Source organism: Opisthocomus hoazin, chromosome 1 (genome assembly GCF_030867145.1).
Source record: "Opisthocomus hoazin isolate bOpiHoa1 chromosome 1, bOpiHoa1.hap1, whole genome shotgun sequence".
In the NCBI taxonomy this organism is placed as follows: Eukaryota; Metazoa; Chordata; class Aves; order Opisthocomiformes; family Opisthocomidae; genus Opisthocomus; species Opisthocomus hoazin.
This window is the reverse complement of record NC_134414.1, coordinates 25826541-25841695: the sequence shown is the minus strand read 5'-3', so window position 1 is coordinate 25841695 and position 15155 is coordinate 25826541. Positions and strand designations below refer to the sequence as shown.

The 15155-nt window shown below is 39.2% G+C and overlaps 1 protein-coding gene across 6 annotated transcripts in view; it reads right to left on the bottom strand.

The window, feature by feature from the left end:
- Nucleotides 1-15155, bottom strand: part of CDK8 (cyclin dependent kinase 8) — an 81249-nt gene that overhangs the window by 27383 nt on the left and 38711 nt on the right. For 5 of the 6 annotated variants that reach the window (XM_075419657.1, XM_075419667.1, XM_075419677.1 and 2 more), the window contains exon 4: nucleotides 13897-14037. In XM_075419657.1, the coding sequence (XP_075275772.1) occupies nucleotides 13897-14037 (141 nt within the window). Of the gene's footprint in view, nucleotides 1-13896; nucleotides 14038-15155 lie in introns of those variants that run through there. The other variant, XM_075419705.1, reaches the window with a different exon arrangement.

Genomic DNA, 15155 nt, shown 5'->3' with positions numbered 1-15155 from the left:
ATAAATTCTCATTAAAATCAGGAACCGTTAAAACTACCAGTAACAGCCGAACAAAACCAAAAACCTAACTTACCAAAGCACACATGCTCAAAAATTTTCAAGGTACAGAAAGTATTTGGATAGGATAGAAGACAGAGGGATGCCGTATCTATGCCAGGGAAGCCTTCTGCTAGTTACCATCACCATATTTTATCTCTGTTTCAGCCTGATGAAAGCTGTTGGCCTCGCTATTGCATTTTTATGCTCTGAACACACTCCAAGAATTTTTTTCAGTTGCTGTCACTCAGTTACTGCCAACTTGGGGCAAGGCAACTCACTAAAGCCTATGCATAGCCTAACGCCCAGGTGTTTATTACTTTCATTGGAACTGAATTAGAACTGAAAAAAAAAATCCAGTTCTATTTTTCAGGCCAACTCTCCTACTCCCCAAAAACGTACATGAGGACAAGCTGCAGAACCTGACTTTCTGTGCTAAGTCCAAGGAAAGAAAGGCGGATAACATAGACAAAAACATTATTACAGCAGCTTTGCAGGAAAATATGATATCATGTCAAGTATCATCAACACATCACTCAAAAGTGTAATAACAAAGTAAGACATATAGTCTTGCAGAAATATAGTTGTTGTGTGTTGTGCTACACAAGCAATTACTCTGTCTGTAGGTCAGGATGACTCTGGATGCTGTGGACACATCATAGCAGGAAAAAGCACAAGAGCAGAGTGTGCATTGAAACTGGTTTTTAGGTATTATGTTATTTCGGGCATAATTCCATTTCCTTTTTCACTTTAGAGTTCTGCTTCAATGGTGAGGATTTTGAATGGGTAGAAAAAACACCCCGTACCATTTTTGCTTGCTCATTTTGTTGGAGCAGCTTCCGCAGGTTGACAGGCATTCACTAGTAATCTCCTACTTTCTGACCTTTTCACACAAAGGAAGAAAACTGCCGCCTTTACTCTTCAGTTTGCATGCAGTTGAGGTACCCCAGGCCATTTTCCTTAAGAGCCCTATTTTATTTTCGGTTTTCATTTAAATAGTACTCTCATCTCTTCCATATCACCCTATTTCTATTGACCAATACATAATTCCTCCTATTCTGATGAAGAAAAAATTGAAAAAGGTGAAAAGCCTATGCAATTGATTACTATGCAGTTTCCAGAGGTTGTCTGGGCTTTATTCTGGTCTACTCGTTAAAGCACCTCTGTGCACAGAACAAACACAGTATTTCAAACAACGCCCCAAAGATTAAGTTTGGTGTCACTCCTGCTGAGAGCAAGTCGGATAAAATTGGGAGTTCATACAGAGTAAACTTTTATAAGGGATAAATGTGACCTATTTCTAAGGCAATTTTTTCCACAGGCTACTTGGAAACTGCTCAGATTGGGGGTTAGCAAAGGTCCATTTTCTTGTCACCTTGTCAACCTTTCCTCTAGATTCTGAGTACAGATCATTCATATAGATCATGGCAGTTCCCCCCTGCAGCAAGACGCAGACAAGACACTGCTATGGCTATTTCATGTACTTTGAACAATTTATATTCTTATCTTCGACAGAATTTTGTGCTGTGGTAACTCTGCCACAACCGTAGCAACGTATTTAGTACTAAAAAAAACCCCCAACAACACTAAACTGCATTTAAGTGTTTCTAAAATCATACTCTAGGGTTTTTACTAAATCCTACTGCAGGGTTTTTATTGACTGAGCTTACTTCAAAGGTACATTAGTGATCAGAGAGCTTCTGGTCCTCCATACCTCTCATCTCAGAACTAGACTTTATGTTGATTTTTTTTTTTCACCTGGCTAGTACAGCTCATCACCTTTATGACAGGAAAGTTGCTAGAAATTAGATCTGAAGTTTCTAGAATCTCCTTCCTCTGTAGAAGTCTTACCTCTGTATTTATATATCTGAATGTGAGAGTTATCTCAGCCAGTTTACCTGCCACTACTGTGGTAGGTAAATGCAGTACATGTGGTAGGACAATGCACTAGACCACCGAGCTAGCCTTCTAACAGTGAAGAACTACGTACTCACATGACTCTCTCTCCAGGATCATAATCAGATACCAGGCCGTCTTGGAAAGCCAGCAAATTAAAAATCAGACTAGTAACAAAAGAACAAGTTTAAAGCCATAGACAAGAAAGAAATGTAGTATAGTCTGCCCACCAGTTAATGTACTTGCACCCCCCAACTTTTAACTAATTTAGGAAGGACCATCGCTATTAGAAAGATAAAAACAGTTTCCAAATACTTTAAAAAATCCTCATATATATACATATCTAGATGTAAAAATTACCTATGTATCATACATCCATATACGAATTACATCCCTCAAAATATTATCTATACCACACCCATATAATTCCCATTACATCTTTTTGCTCCATTTACCAAGCTACGTAAAAGTCCTGGAACGAAACACAGTCAGAATATTTCTAAACTTGAAAAAAGTAACAGCAAAAGTATTTTATCAAATCCAAATTTGGCAAAACAGGATCTTAAGGAATGAGCCCTCTTTACAGATAGAATGCTAGTTCTGTATATGGGCATCCTGCTTTCTGACAAGCGCAGAAATTCAGGACAGAATTACAGAGTAACTACATTTACTAGGAAGAGATCTCCTTTGCAGCATACAAAAATCCTCAGCTACTGAAACTAGAAGAAAGTAGAACACTTTCCATTATTTCAATGAAAATAGTTGTGAAATACAGAAAACTTCCAAATCCTCATTTTTGTTATGATGATAGCACAGAAATAAGTAGTCAGGAAAACGAACTGGAGGTGGAAACGGAAGAGTACGTTCATCTGACCATCCTTGTGTACATCCAAAAGCTGCATCTGCTGCTGCTTCTCCTCCTCTCCTCTCCCATTTTTTGTACTGCCTGAGAGAATGAAGTCAGCACAGGTTTTAATGTACATTCCTTTTGCAAACAACTTAATCTCTCTTCCTTTGCGAGGGCAGTATAAGTGGACTCTTGAGACTGGTGCTGTAACAACTATTAATCAATTTACGACTGACTGAAAAAGCCACATTCAGCAGACACAAAGTGATGCGATCCATCAGCTGTCAGACAGTTTTGGGTAGCTGAGTAAAGATTTTCAGAACACCCCATTTCTAAACGCTTTCTTGTGAAAGTTACTTAATAAAGAATCATTAGTAGACACCTCAAGCCTTTTGGACAGTTAAACAATAAAGGCAACTTTCACAAGGATCTCCTACAACTTCACAAGTAATGTACTTGAGTAAACCTTTCAAAAACTCTTCACAGTCCAATTTTCCTCACCTAATCAGAAGTACCTGAGCGCCATATACAATGACATGAAAACTAAGTGGTATTGCTTTTTTAAGCATATGGGGATCAAAAATATCCCCCCCAAAACACTTTTCCATATTAAAAAACCCCCAAACTTTTCTTCATTCTACACATTCTTACTAAAACATTCACCACAAAAATTCTTGACTTTTTCTGCTTAAACATGATACTACTTGGGAAACACCTGTTTATTTTTGAAACACTTTTTATATTATCTATGTAATTTTCCTACAAAAAATGTCAGTTATACAACTTTCTGCTTTGCTACATATTCCCCCTGCTGCCAATGAAATCAGCCCACTATAGGATTCTCCACACTTTCATTCAGAGATCCTGCATTGAGATACATTTTAGATAATTTTAAGTGGGCAATGCCTTTTGGGGCATTCTTTGTAGCTAACAGGAGTTGTTAGTAAGTTTGGCTGAGTTAATCTTATAGGCATCAAGATATTGCAGTCTGATCAGACCTTATTCTCTTGGGAAAGAGGTTAAAGGACACTTGCGAGGTTTCAGTAATTCCAATAAGGAACAAAGATATGAAATCTTTGTTAAAAGCCTTCACTAAAAAAAAGGCATATTTAAAAAATCTTTTACATACTTCATGTATTATTAATTCACTTATTCTCTTTTTCATCATGAAATCTTTCAGTCTGCAGCATCTCAACGAGACAAGGTGTTCTCTGCTGGGTGCAGCTCTTCAGGCCCATGTCCTCAGCATCTAAGTCTTCGGTCTTTGTCCCATATTCCTCACTGCACATATTCCAGCTCCCTCCTAGGCTTTTCTTTCCCACATCCAGAATCCCCAGGCTCGTGTCTCACCTGCCATCTGGTTTGATGAGTGAGTGTGCAGGGCCAGTGGAGAAAGGTGTGCTCTATGAACAACCAGTGAACCACAATGCTGGGAGCGCAGACAAGCCAAACTGAAAACGGCCCTGGGTGCAACTGTCAATGCCTTTCTCCCAGAATGCACATCCTCCTCTATTTGACATCTGCTTTTCATGAAATTTGAAAGAATTTGACTGCTTTGACACCATATCTTCTTACCAAACATATCTCAAATTTGCTAACAGATACACAAGTTACTTGGGGAAGCCAGCAAAAAACCAGCATGCCCAGGTAAGCTTTGTCTCCTTAAGCAGCCAGGCTATGCCCACACAGTATTAGTAGACCAACACAAAGGTTTTCTATCATGGAACATGCAACACCATTTGCTTTTTTTTCAGCTATTTTTCCTAAAGACTGTATTAGCAATGCTATCATTTCTCCTCTCTAAAACTCTGAAGCATCACCTTGTTTTCATTTCAGAAATCACTATGCAATATGTGGACAGATGTGTTCCTGGTTCTGTTACTAAATATATGTTCCACCAAACAAGGACAAGCTTCTCAAAAAGCCACTACAATGACATCCATCCTTGACGAAAGGCAATGAAAAGGCTTGCCTTGACACGCTGTAAGGTAAAGATGTAAATGGTTATAAAGACAAGTCCTGAAACATTTCAAACATTGAAGAGCTCTAGGGGAAGGAGGAGACAGGAAACAGAAGTACTCATCAGAACAGCATTTATAGCCATATGAAGAAAAACTACAAGTTACTTTCAGTCTCATATTGGCAGTTGCCCTTCTGCAACAGTTCTTCAATACCTGTTAACTGGTGCTAGATGACAGGTTAAAAATTATTTGATCTACAATGACATAGAAATGTCAGAAAAAAATGCTCTGCTTCCATTGCTTCTTGTGTCTGACAGTTATGCAGCAGATAAGAGAAAAATATCTAACTAAAATATCAATAATCAAGTAATATACCTTCAAGTCTCCAAATAATCATTTGCATTGTACTGATTTGGCCTTAAGACATCTGGTGGTTAAATAAGCAGCCTTACTTAGAAGCGCCCACTGACTACGAAACTACAAATCCAGAAAATTTACCTGCATTTCCTCTAGGCAGTAACAGTCTAAAAGTAAGCTTGACTAGGTTTGGTCACATTATTGGCTAGGTAAATTCGCAAAGCTCTTCTAATAACACATACATTGCTCCACCTTGACCTTCCATTTAAAATTCAGATAAAGATTGTGTTTACTGTAGTTTCGAACCAAGGTATGTTCATGAACTGAGTAAAAAAAGTGTTGCCAGTATCACTGCCAGTTATAAATGACAAGGCTGTGGGACTTGGCTTTTATCACCGCAGAGGATTAATCATTTTGAGACTTGTTTATGGAAAAGAAATACTGGGCTAAGAAGCAAGAAAGTTATTGATAACTACATTTAGGTTCCAACAAACAAAACAGACAAACCAACCCTTTGGAAACACCCGCAGAAGATAACAAAAGGTTAAAAAATGTTACTTATCTTCATGATATTCAGATAAGGTTGAACTTGACCATCAAGCAAATGGGGCTTTGAACAAAACCAGTAGCCTAAGAGATGGATTTGGAAAATGTTCTTGAAATTGTGAGATTTCTGACCTTGCCTTGCACTCCTATTTTCATCTGAATTAAGTTTGTAAGCAAACTTTCTACTTGCAATCAGAAAAACATCTACCACAAGTAGCTTCCCTGTTCAGCACTTCATCTTACTATAAATCGGAATCTAATAGCATTGTGTGGTAAAAAATTATCAAGAACTTTTAGGATTGGTTTCCTATTTTTGCTAAACACTAGTTACTTGGATAAAAATTATTTTCAGGTGTTACCTGTTGATCTCACATATTATCAGAAAACTTGGAATTTTACTCTATCCTTTCACATTCCTTACTTAAAACATGTTAAATGACCTTGCACTTGCTTATAAGATCCGAGGTTAAAGATGATTAACCTGTAAAAAAGCTATGAAAGTTTATATCCATATTCAAGAATTGCTTGAATGGAGGTGGTCTATGAATTAAAAAATTCTGTTCACTGTCTTTAAAGATGGCCAATTTACAAAGTCACCAGGAAGTCTTGCAATGAAGACCAAAATACAACTGGAGAAGTAGACTGAATATTGTATTTTCATTTATCTTCTCCATTTGATTTCAGTGCTTTAGCACAACAGGAACAGCATTCCAGCTAAGAATAAAATATATAGGGCTAATCCAAGAGAGGTCTAAAAAAATCTGAATCTCTGCAACACTTTAATCCTATAGAATTGGCAAGTTATAATCTCTCAAGACTCAGGTATCTTTCTAGAGAGACTGCAGTTACAGAATCGTTTCATACCCAAAGTTGGTTACAATTTAGTGATCCAGTAGAAATGTATCTTCCATTTTATAACTACACAGCTTCCAAAAAAACTTCTGAGGGTACATCTTTTTTCCTCAGAAAAAGAAAATGGCACCAATGTCCTCCCACTCATCACGCTGCAATCAAGACACGCCACAAAAATGTCCTCCTTCACTGCAAAGGTTTTGTATTTCACTGCCTTCTTCACATTGTCCCTTATTCCATGAGATATTTGATCTTTCACATTCTTCTTACTCACACCTGCTCCCACTGCTCCCCCTCCACAGCTTCTCTTCTGTTGATTTGTCTTGAAGTGGATTTTCGATTTTGGAAAAGTAGTAATTGAATTTTTCAAGACAAATTACATGGTGAAGATACAACACATCCACAGAATGGCTGAGGCTCTGGAAATCATCTGCCAACTTGTTGAGGGTGCGCTCTGTCCCATTGCCCATGTTATTAATGCTGATGTTAAACACCACTGAACTCAGTATCAGCCCTTGGGACACTCCGTTAGTGACTGCTGTCCAGCTCAACTTTGTGGCACATCACAGTCTTTTGAGCCCATCAATCCACGGCCAATTTTCAATCCACCTCACCTACCTCACTTCACTGTGCACTTACCTAGTCTGTACTTCATTAGTGTGTCTACAAGGATGTTATGGGATGCAGAGTTGAAAGCCTTCCTAAAGCAAGCAACATCCACTGTTCTTCCCCCATCCATCAAGCTAGTCACTGAAGGCTTTCAGGTTGGGTAAGCATGATTCCTCCTTCATAAATCCATGCTGACTACTCCCAATCACCTTCACGTCTTTCAAATGTTTGGAAATGGTTTCCAGGAGGATTTGATCCATCACCTTCCCAGTGACCAAGACAAGAGTGACTGGCATGTAATTTCCCAGATCCTCCTTCTTGTCCTTCTTGAAGACTGGAGTGACATTTGCCTTTTTACCCCTCAGAAACCTCACCTGACTGCTATGACCTTTCAAAAGAGTGGCCTCACAATGATTTGCTTATATGAAGCAAATTGTTTTATATATCTTGGTAGACTTCTCTATGGTGAATTCCAAGATCTCCAAGTGGTATGCCTTCTACTTTTCTAACTGGAAGGCTGGTAGTACCGCAGTAATATACTCTATTTCTAGCTTCAATCTGCATTTATACGAAGTTGAAAGACATTACTCAATCAAGAGGTTGACCTAACAGGCCATTGTCAACAACAACATCCAAGCAGCAAGCAAGCCAAATGGATACTCATTTGCACAGCAATTCTTTAAAAAGTGTATTTTGGTATTTTTTTTTGGGGGGGGAGGGGTGTTGTTTTTAAAAGTCACTGGCATAAGCATCATATACTTAGCTCTACAATCTCTTCTGATCCTTTATGCACTTAGACTAGGTACTGGTTTGAAAGTTCAATCTAAAACACAACGAAAATGCTCAAAAAGGCAGGCAAGGGAGTAGTCATGTTCCCTGCTAATAGCATCATTAGAAACACTAGATAATGTTATTTTAACTAGAATACTTAAAATTATAGTAAATTGCAACTCACAGGAAAGCATGTTATTACAGCCTATGCAAGAAAACAAGGTTCTGCCGGATACTCTGCTCTTCTTTGATCTCATGAAAGCACACACTTACATAATGAAAAACACCTTGCAAACAGAAATCTTGGGAAATGCAACAGCGGACAACCAAAACAGTGATTGTGTTTGGGTTGGGGTTTTTTTCTCCTTTGAAAGCAAATCACCAATAAGTCATTACAATGCCTTTTGGGAAATAATGCCTATTATCTGCTTATACACTTCAACAGGCTAGAAGACCACCACCCTGCTTTTAAAAGCTGGTAATTTCTTTCTAGAAATGTACACAGCTTTTCCTACTATTTTTTTTTTTTTTTTTAAAGCATTCAGGTCCATTCCTTCAAATGACCACAGTTTTGTGAGCACTAGAGCAAGACTGAAGGGCATTCCTGTATTTCTGAAGTAATCCTTGAACACTGATGAGGGAAACATCCTTGGATTCAAGAGCTCTAATGTGGAAAATGGTAAATTAGCAGGGTAAAAGTTCCATATATTTAACTTTGCCTAAAGCACATATTTAAGTGATTCACAGGCAGAGCCTGGGAAGTGACTAAGATGTTGTCTACAAAAAACCACCCTGGCAGTGACTTCTCCTCATTAATTGTTAAAAGAACATCTTTAATGTTCCCGCTAATCCCAAACCTGGCAGCAGGTATCCTTGGGAAGAGTCCAGGTCCCAGGAAGCTACATTCCAACTGTATTACAGCTTGTCTCCCCGAAAGCTTATTAAAAAACAGTGCTCATCCCACAGCAGCAGTTTAGCTGAGCTGCACACTAGGAACACATTAAATAGGCCGCAGGAGCCTGCGCTAGCGCTGGTTTGCAAATGGTCACATCCGCAGCAACACAATCCCAGACTAACTAGGACATGGATGTTACCGACAAAGGCTACGAGACTGTCATTCCTCTGAAAAGAGATAGGAGGAGGGGAACGGGAATGCGGAGCCCAGCACTGTGATACCCACTTCTATGCCTGGCTTGCCAAGTGGCAGTCCAGCTGCTCAGCACCCATACAAATAGGCCAGGGAATTTAATCCGTAAATTTGGGAACAAAAAATGCTTCATCATAGCATCTCAGCTGCAGTACTACAAGCAAGAGCTGTGAGACTTCCTCTGAAGTTTTTTGTTCGGGTATGGTTTTGGGGGAGGGGTGGTATGTTTTTAAGCATTGCTGCACCACGTGAGCACTTGATATAGTTTCAGTACAAAACCTATTATTAATATTTCATTACTACATTATTAATTTAAATTGCAGACTAATCATACTGTGACCACACAAAACCAGTGGAGGGGTGTTCATGTCTTAGCTGAGACTGGATCCTGTGTGGACAGACCTACTACACTAATAACAAATAAAGAGACACTTGTAAACCACAGAATCGCAGAATGTAAGGGGTTGGAAAAGACATCTCTGGGTCATCTAGTCCAATCCCGCTGCCGAAGCACCTACAGCAGGCTGCACAGGACCGCATCCAGGCGGTTCTCGAATATCTCCAGAGAAGGAGAATCCATAACCTCCCTGGGCAGCCTGTTCCAGGGCTCTGTCACCCTCAGAGGGAAGAAGATCTTCCTCATGTTCAGACGGAACTTCCTGTGCCTCAGTTTGTGCCCATTGCCACTTGTCCTGTCGCTGGGCACCACTGAAAAGAGTCTGGCCCCATTCTCCTGACACCCACCCTTGAGATATTTATAAGCATTTATTAGGTCCCCTCGCAGCCTTCTCTTCTTCAGGCTGAACAAGTCCAGCTCCCTCAGTCTTTCCTCGTAGGACAGATGCTCCAGTCCCCTCATCATCCTCGTAGCCCTTTGCTGGACTCTCTCCAGTAGCTCCTCATCTTTCTTAAGTAAGGAGTCCAGAACTGGACACAGTACTCCAGATGGGGCCTCACTAGGGCAGAGCAGAGGGGGAGGAGAACCTCCCTCGACCTGCTGGCCACACTCTTCTTAATGCACCTCAAGATCCCATTGGCCTTCTTGGCAGCCAGGGCACACTGCTGGCTCATGGTTAACCTGTCATCCACCAGGACACCCAGTTCCCTCTCCACAGCGCTGCTCTCCAGCAGGTCCGCCCCAAGCCTGTACTGGTGCATGGGGCTGTCCCTCCCCAGGTGCAGGACCCTGCACTTGCCCTTATTGAACTTCATCAGGTTCCTCTGCGCTCAACTCTCCAGGCTGTCCAGGTCTCGCTGGTGTGTACACCACTCCACCCAGTTTTGTATGGTCAGCAAACTTGCTGAGGGTACACCCTGTCCCTTCATCCACATCGTGGATGAATAAGCTGAACAAGCCTTGGCCAAGTATATTAGTGAAACGTTAACAGGCATGGCGTATAAATTGCCACACCATACAAAGGGACCTCTATTTTGAGCCCATTACTTGAAGAAATCTTCCAAGCAGACTGCTAAGTCCATCCTCTCTTTCCACATGCTACTGAGGAACCAGACTGATGAAAACAGATACATGGGCAGTCTTCTGCTTATGCTTATTTATAGGGTGGAATAAGCACTTCTGAGTACAGGAAGAAGTCCAATAGCCGGATATCATCAAGTGGAAAAAATACTAGGAAAAGTAGTCAGCAAAATGCAGTATGTTTCAAGCATGCTTGATAACTAAATTCAAAATATTATTAAAATTGTAATTGATGCACTTTGTGGTAATTACATGAAGTGTTCTTATTTCCTTCCTGCTACAGTCAGAGCATGAATAAACAATCTGCTTTCAATTGCTCTCAGTCATGAAATTAAAAAAAGATGAAGAATATGCAAGTCAAATAAGAAATTTTAAAAGGACTGACATTTATTGAAAAATTTTACTGGTATGTTTCAAAGACTTATGGAAAAGCTAACCACTCAAGCACAGCACTATTCAAATATAACAAACATAATCAACATCTCCCTTGATCAGATGGAAACGGTGAATTGGCTTTCATGTAACCAATGAAAGAAAAAAAAAACAGCGAAGAAAATTAACTATTTAAATAGTTCAGTTATTGCTAAGATTTGCATCTATTTCCTTTGTAAAAGACGAACCAGGACAGACAATTATTGTCTTCCTAAAATTTTTACTGTTTCATACAGAACTTACTCATTTTATAAAAACCTCACATGAATTAAGATTCCTTGATTCTACCATTATGAAGACAAATTTCACTCTAAGTTTATGTAGTTTTAATAGCCATTAAGTTTCACTGTCTGGTTCGTGGATGCAAGCAAGAAAGCAGTTTATGCCATATTTTGTTTCTGATTACAAAAGTCAATATCTCAAAAATCTCCAAAACATTACCTACCTAAAAGCTAACTTCACTAAGATATCTTAAAAAAAAAGAAAACCCAAAACAGAAAATTGTACTGAGATGGAGGATAATTACTTTCCCAACAGATGAGCTTCCTTACCCTTTTAAAAAACCTTCACTCTGTGAGAGCTATGTAGCAAAGAACAGATTTTTCTGCCAAAGTACTATATTCTTTAGCTTCCTACCACCACCAAGAAGCACCCCTACAATAGCTAGTATATTAAATGAAAGCAAGCGTTTTACTTTAGCAACTCCGTGTATCTGTACACATCTAAATCTAGGGAAACATCAAACATTTAGAAACTACAGCAACACTTATCATTTTAAAGGCACAGCAGGAGAAACATAATAAATCTGTCCAGCCATCCAATCAGGAGTTAAAACTGATTATTTAAACTGCTATTCCTGAAGGCTAGTATCACAGGTATCCTGGAACAGAAACTCACATCGAAGAACAAGCATTAACGTCAGTTAATATACATGCTATTGCAGTCCCAACTTCCAAGCTTAACTTTGCTCCCGTCTTGCTGAGACAAAAACACTACTTAGAATTGCTTCTGTTACTCGGGCTACTCCCAGGGACCCTGATAAAAGGAAGAAAGTATCTGACAGACAGAATTCCATCTTTTTTCCTGCATGAAACACGTGCCTTCTAAACCCAGCTCCAACTGACCGGTTTCAAAATGGCAAACCCAAAGGTTTTCACCGACAAGGCAGCACAGGCAGCCCCTCCACAGCTTTTACAGGATTCTCACCAACACAGCTTGACAAGGTTCCAGTGGGAAGACCTCTCAGACTCTGCCTCAAGCTTTTGGTCTCTTCCTCAGATTACCGCAAGATAGCCAATTGTGATGGTGGTTTTTCTGCTGAAAGGAAACTTCATGCTGGACTGAGACCACCAACTCATTTCACGTAGGTCAGAAAATGAGATGGTAAATGTTTCTTGCAGTTGCCAACTTCGATGTATTGGAGCTACAGACCTAGATGTGAAAGGCTCTGTAATAAATTACCAACCTCCTGAGCCATCCAGTTAACAGCATGCAGGGTTTTCTTTTTAAACTCAGTTATGCTTAAATTCACAAGCTTTCTGAAACTCTAGAAAGTAAAACATCAGAAAAACTTAAATTCTTGATGACTGGTCATTTCTTTTCTGTATGCCTCTTAAAAATACACTGAAGAGTACTACTGCAGGCAGAACATTAGAGTAAGACACTACATTTTGGTTTAAAACAAAGGGTGTCTAAGTAGCAGCATGCACTATATATTTCCACATTATGTTTTTCTCCACTATGCCATGAGTCACGACAAAGCCACCACAATCCTTTTGACTTTTTCCCCCCTCAGTGCTGCAGCTTTTGTTCCATTTCTGAAACCAGGAGCAAATTAGAAACAATATCCATACCATTATTTTAATAAAGCAAAGCTTCCTTGCATTTAGAGTTCTGAAAATGTTATTTATCACAGACAAATCTTTTCTCATCAGCTTAAACAGGAACTGGCACTCTGTAAAAGCATTTATTGGGCATGGAAATAGAAGACAAGTAACTAGTCACTGACCACTCTTCGAGGAACACTATTCAAGCTATTTCAAAGGCAAGAAGTGACTCTGGAAGACTAAGAAGGAAGCCAGACTTATTGCACCAAGCACTGGTAATACTGACTCATGGGAATGAAAGGTCAAACTAATGATACTTTTATGCACTAATGAAATTTCAGTAATTAGAAGCATCATATATAGATAGTATCATACTTAGATAGCAGTTTTTTTCAATTTACTTCTAAGAATAAGAGCTACAGACAACCGGGTCAGGAAAACTACCCAGTTTTAAGACAACAGACAAAACGAGTTGAGCTGGATATGGGTACATTGCAAAGGCAAATATATAATAATTGTCGAGATTCATCAATTTAAAACATTTAATAGAATTTGCTGATGAAGAAACACTAACTCAGGTTCAAAATGTTTTGCTCATACTGTAGTTTGGATAGATATTATTTGAAGAAGTCTTCAAAAATTGGCATGGCTGTATTTCTGACAGATTATAAACATTAGGAAAAGATATCGGCCTTCAAAAATTACCTTCATAAATAAAACTGATAATTTTAGGGAGGGTGGTTTTACTTTTTTAGCAGGTCTTACAGCCAATCATCCTCTCCCCCACCTACATACATGCCATATTTATTTATCTTGCCTGCAGTGATACTACCAGAGGCATTTTCTGTACTTCAACATGCCTGTTATTTAAATGAACACTTTTAAAAATAGTTTATTTAGAAAATCAAAAAAGGAAAACAGGCATCTGATATACTTTGCTGTCATAAGCATATCAGATCATAGTCAGCTTTTAAAATTCACTCAACTAATCAAGGCTGTCTGACTGCAGTATAAAAATATGTACTTATTAGTACATGCCCTTAGCACCAAGGTTTTTGTTTCCCAGCGACCTGTATAAAAAAACAATCCTTGTCCTCCGTCATCATCCCACTGCTCAAACCCATTGCGGATCCACTTACCAAATCCCTGTGTAACACCCAGTTAGCATGCAGGTAGTGAATACCATCCAGGATCTGATACAACAGTGACTTCACCATTCCCCGAGGTAACTGAACTGGTTTCTTGTTTGCTTTAGAAGCCCTGTGAAACTTGATTATATGCTGTAAAGGGGAAAAAGAAATCAAAATTAAAAAAAGCAATGTTTTGATCTACAGCATTACACAAAAAGATTGCCAGCAATTCCTTAGACAGACTTAGAGGTTTTTTTCAACCTTTCATCATTCATTTTAAAAACTAGAAAAATGTACTCTAAGTACTAGAAAATTAATACCACACAAGGTAAAGTGATCAGTGTCCCAAGAAAATCTCTCAAAAATGACATCAGTTGTTGCTGTGGTTTAACCTGACAGCCAGCTGAGCCCCACACAACTGCTCGCTCACTCTCCCACAGTGGGATGCGGAATACAAAACCAATACAACTGCCAAAGCAAATTCCCTTGCAGATCACTGATCTTTAACAGTTAGAAGGTTTTAGGGATATTTTTGTTTGTGGGTTCTTTTTGTTAAGATAGGCTGATACCTTGGTATATCACAGCACGTAATTACAAGTGTATCACCCAACTCCTATATTATTTTACTTTCAGATTTTCTCCTAGAGTAATAATGACACTGTAATATTTAACACCTAATGCCAGACAAATTATTGCAAACTGTATTAGGATTTTTAAACATTTAAATTAGAAGCCCAGAATTATTCCTTCTTTATTTACTATATCCTTTAAGCACAGTACTCTCAAAACAGAAACTGTTGACAGAGCACAGCTATAAATCTGTCCATTTGAAAGTCAGTTACCAAGCCAGACACGGAAAAAACCTTATACACTTATAAGTGTATACACAGGCAACGACGTCTAGCAACAATGAGGAGTCCAAAAGGATATGTTGTCTTAGCACTTGAGTGCCGACTGCCACTAACTCCAGTACAGAAGGTGTACCACAGTCATGGTAACCATTTCCATGTTTGTCTCCTTTTGAGAGAGTGGTAATTTCTAGAACAAACGTTTTCATGCATTCACAAGTCTTTTCTGCAATTGCTCACACTTGCGTGATCATCAAAACAGTCCTGATTTTGTCCATCCAAAACCTGGCATCAAACTTCTGTCATGTTTTCTTCCTACGTTCCTGAGCTTTCATATTCCAGGTACCAGTTTGGTACCCAACTACTCAGACCCCTTTGGGAAATTGCCTTTCCTCTCTCGCTGCAGCCCAGCTCCATACA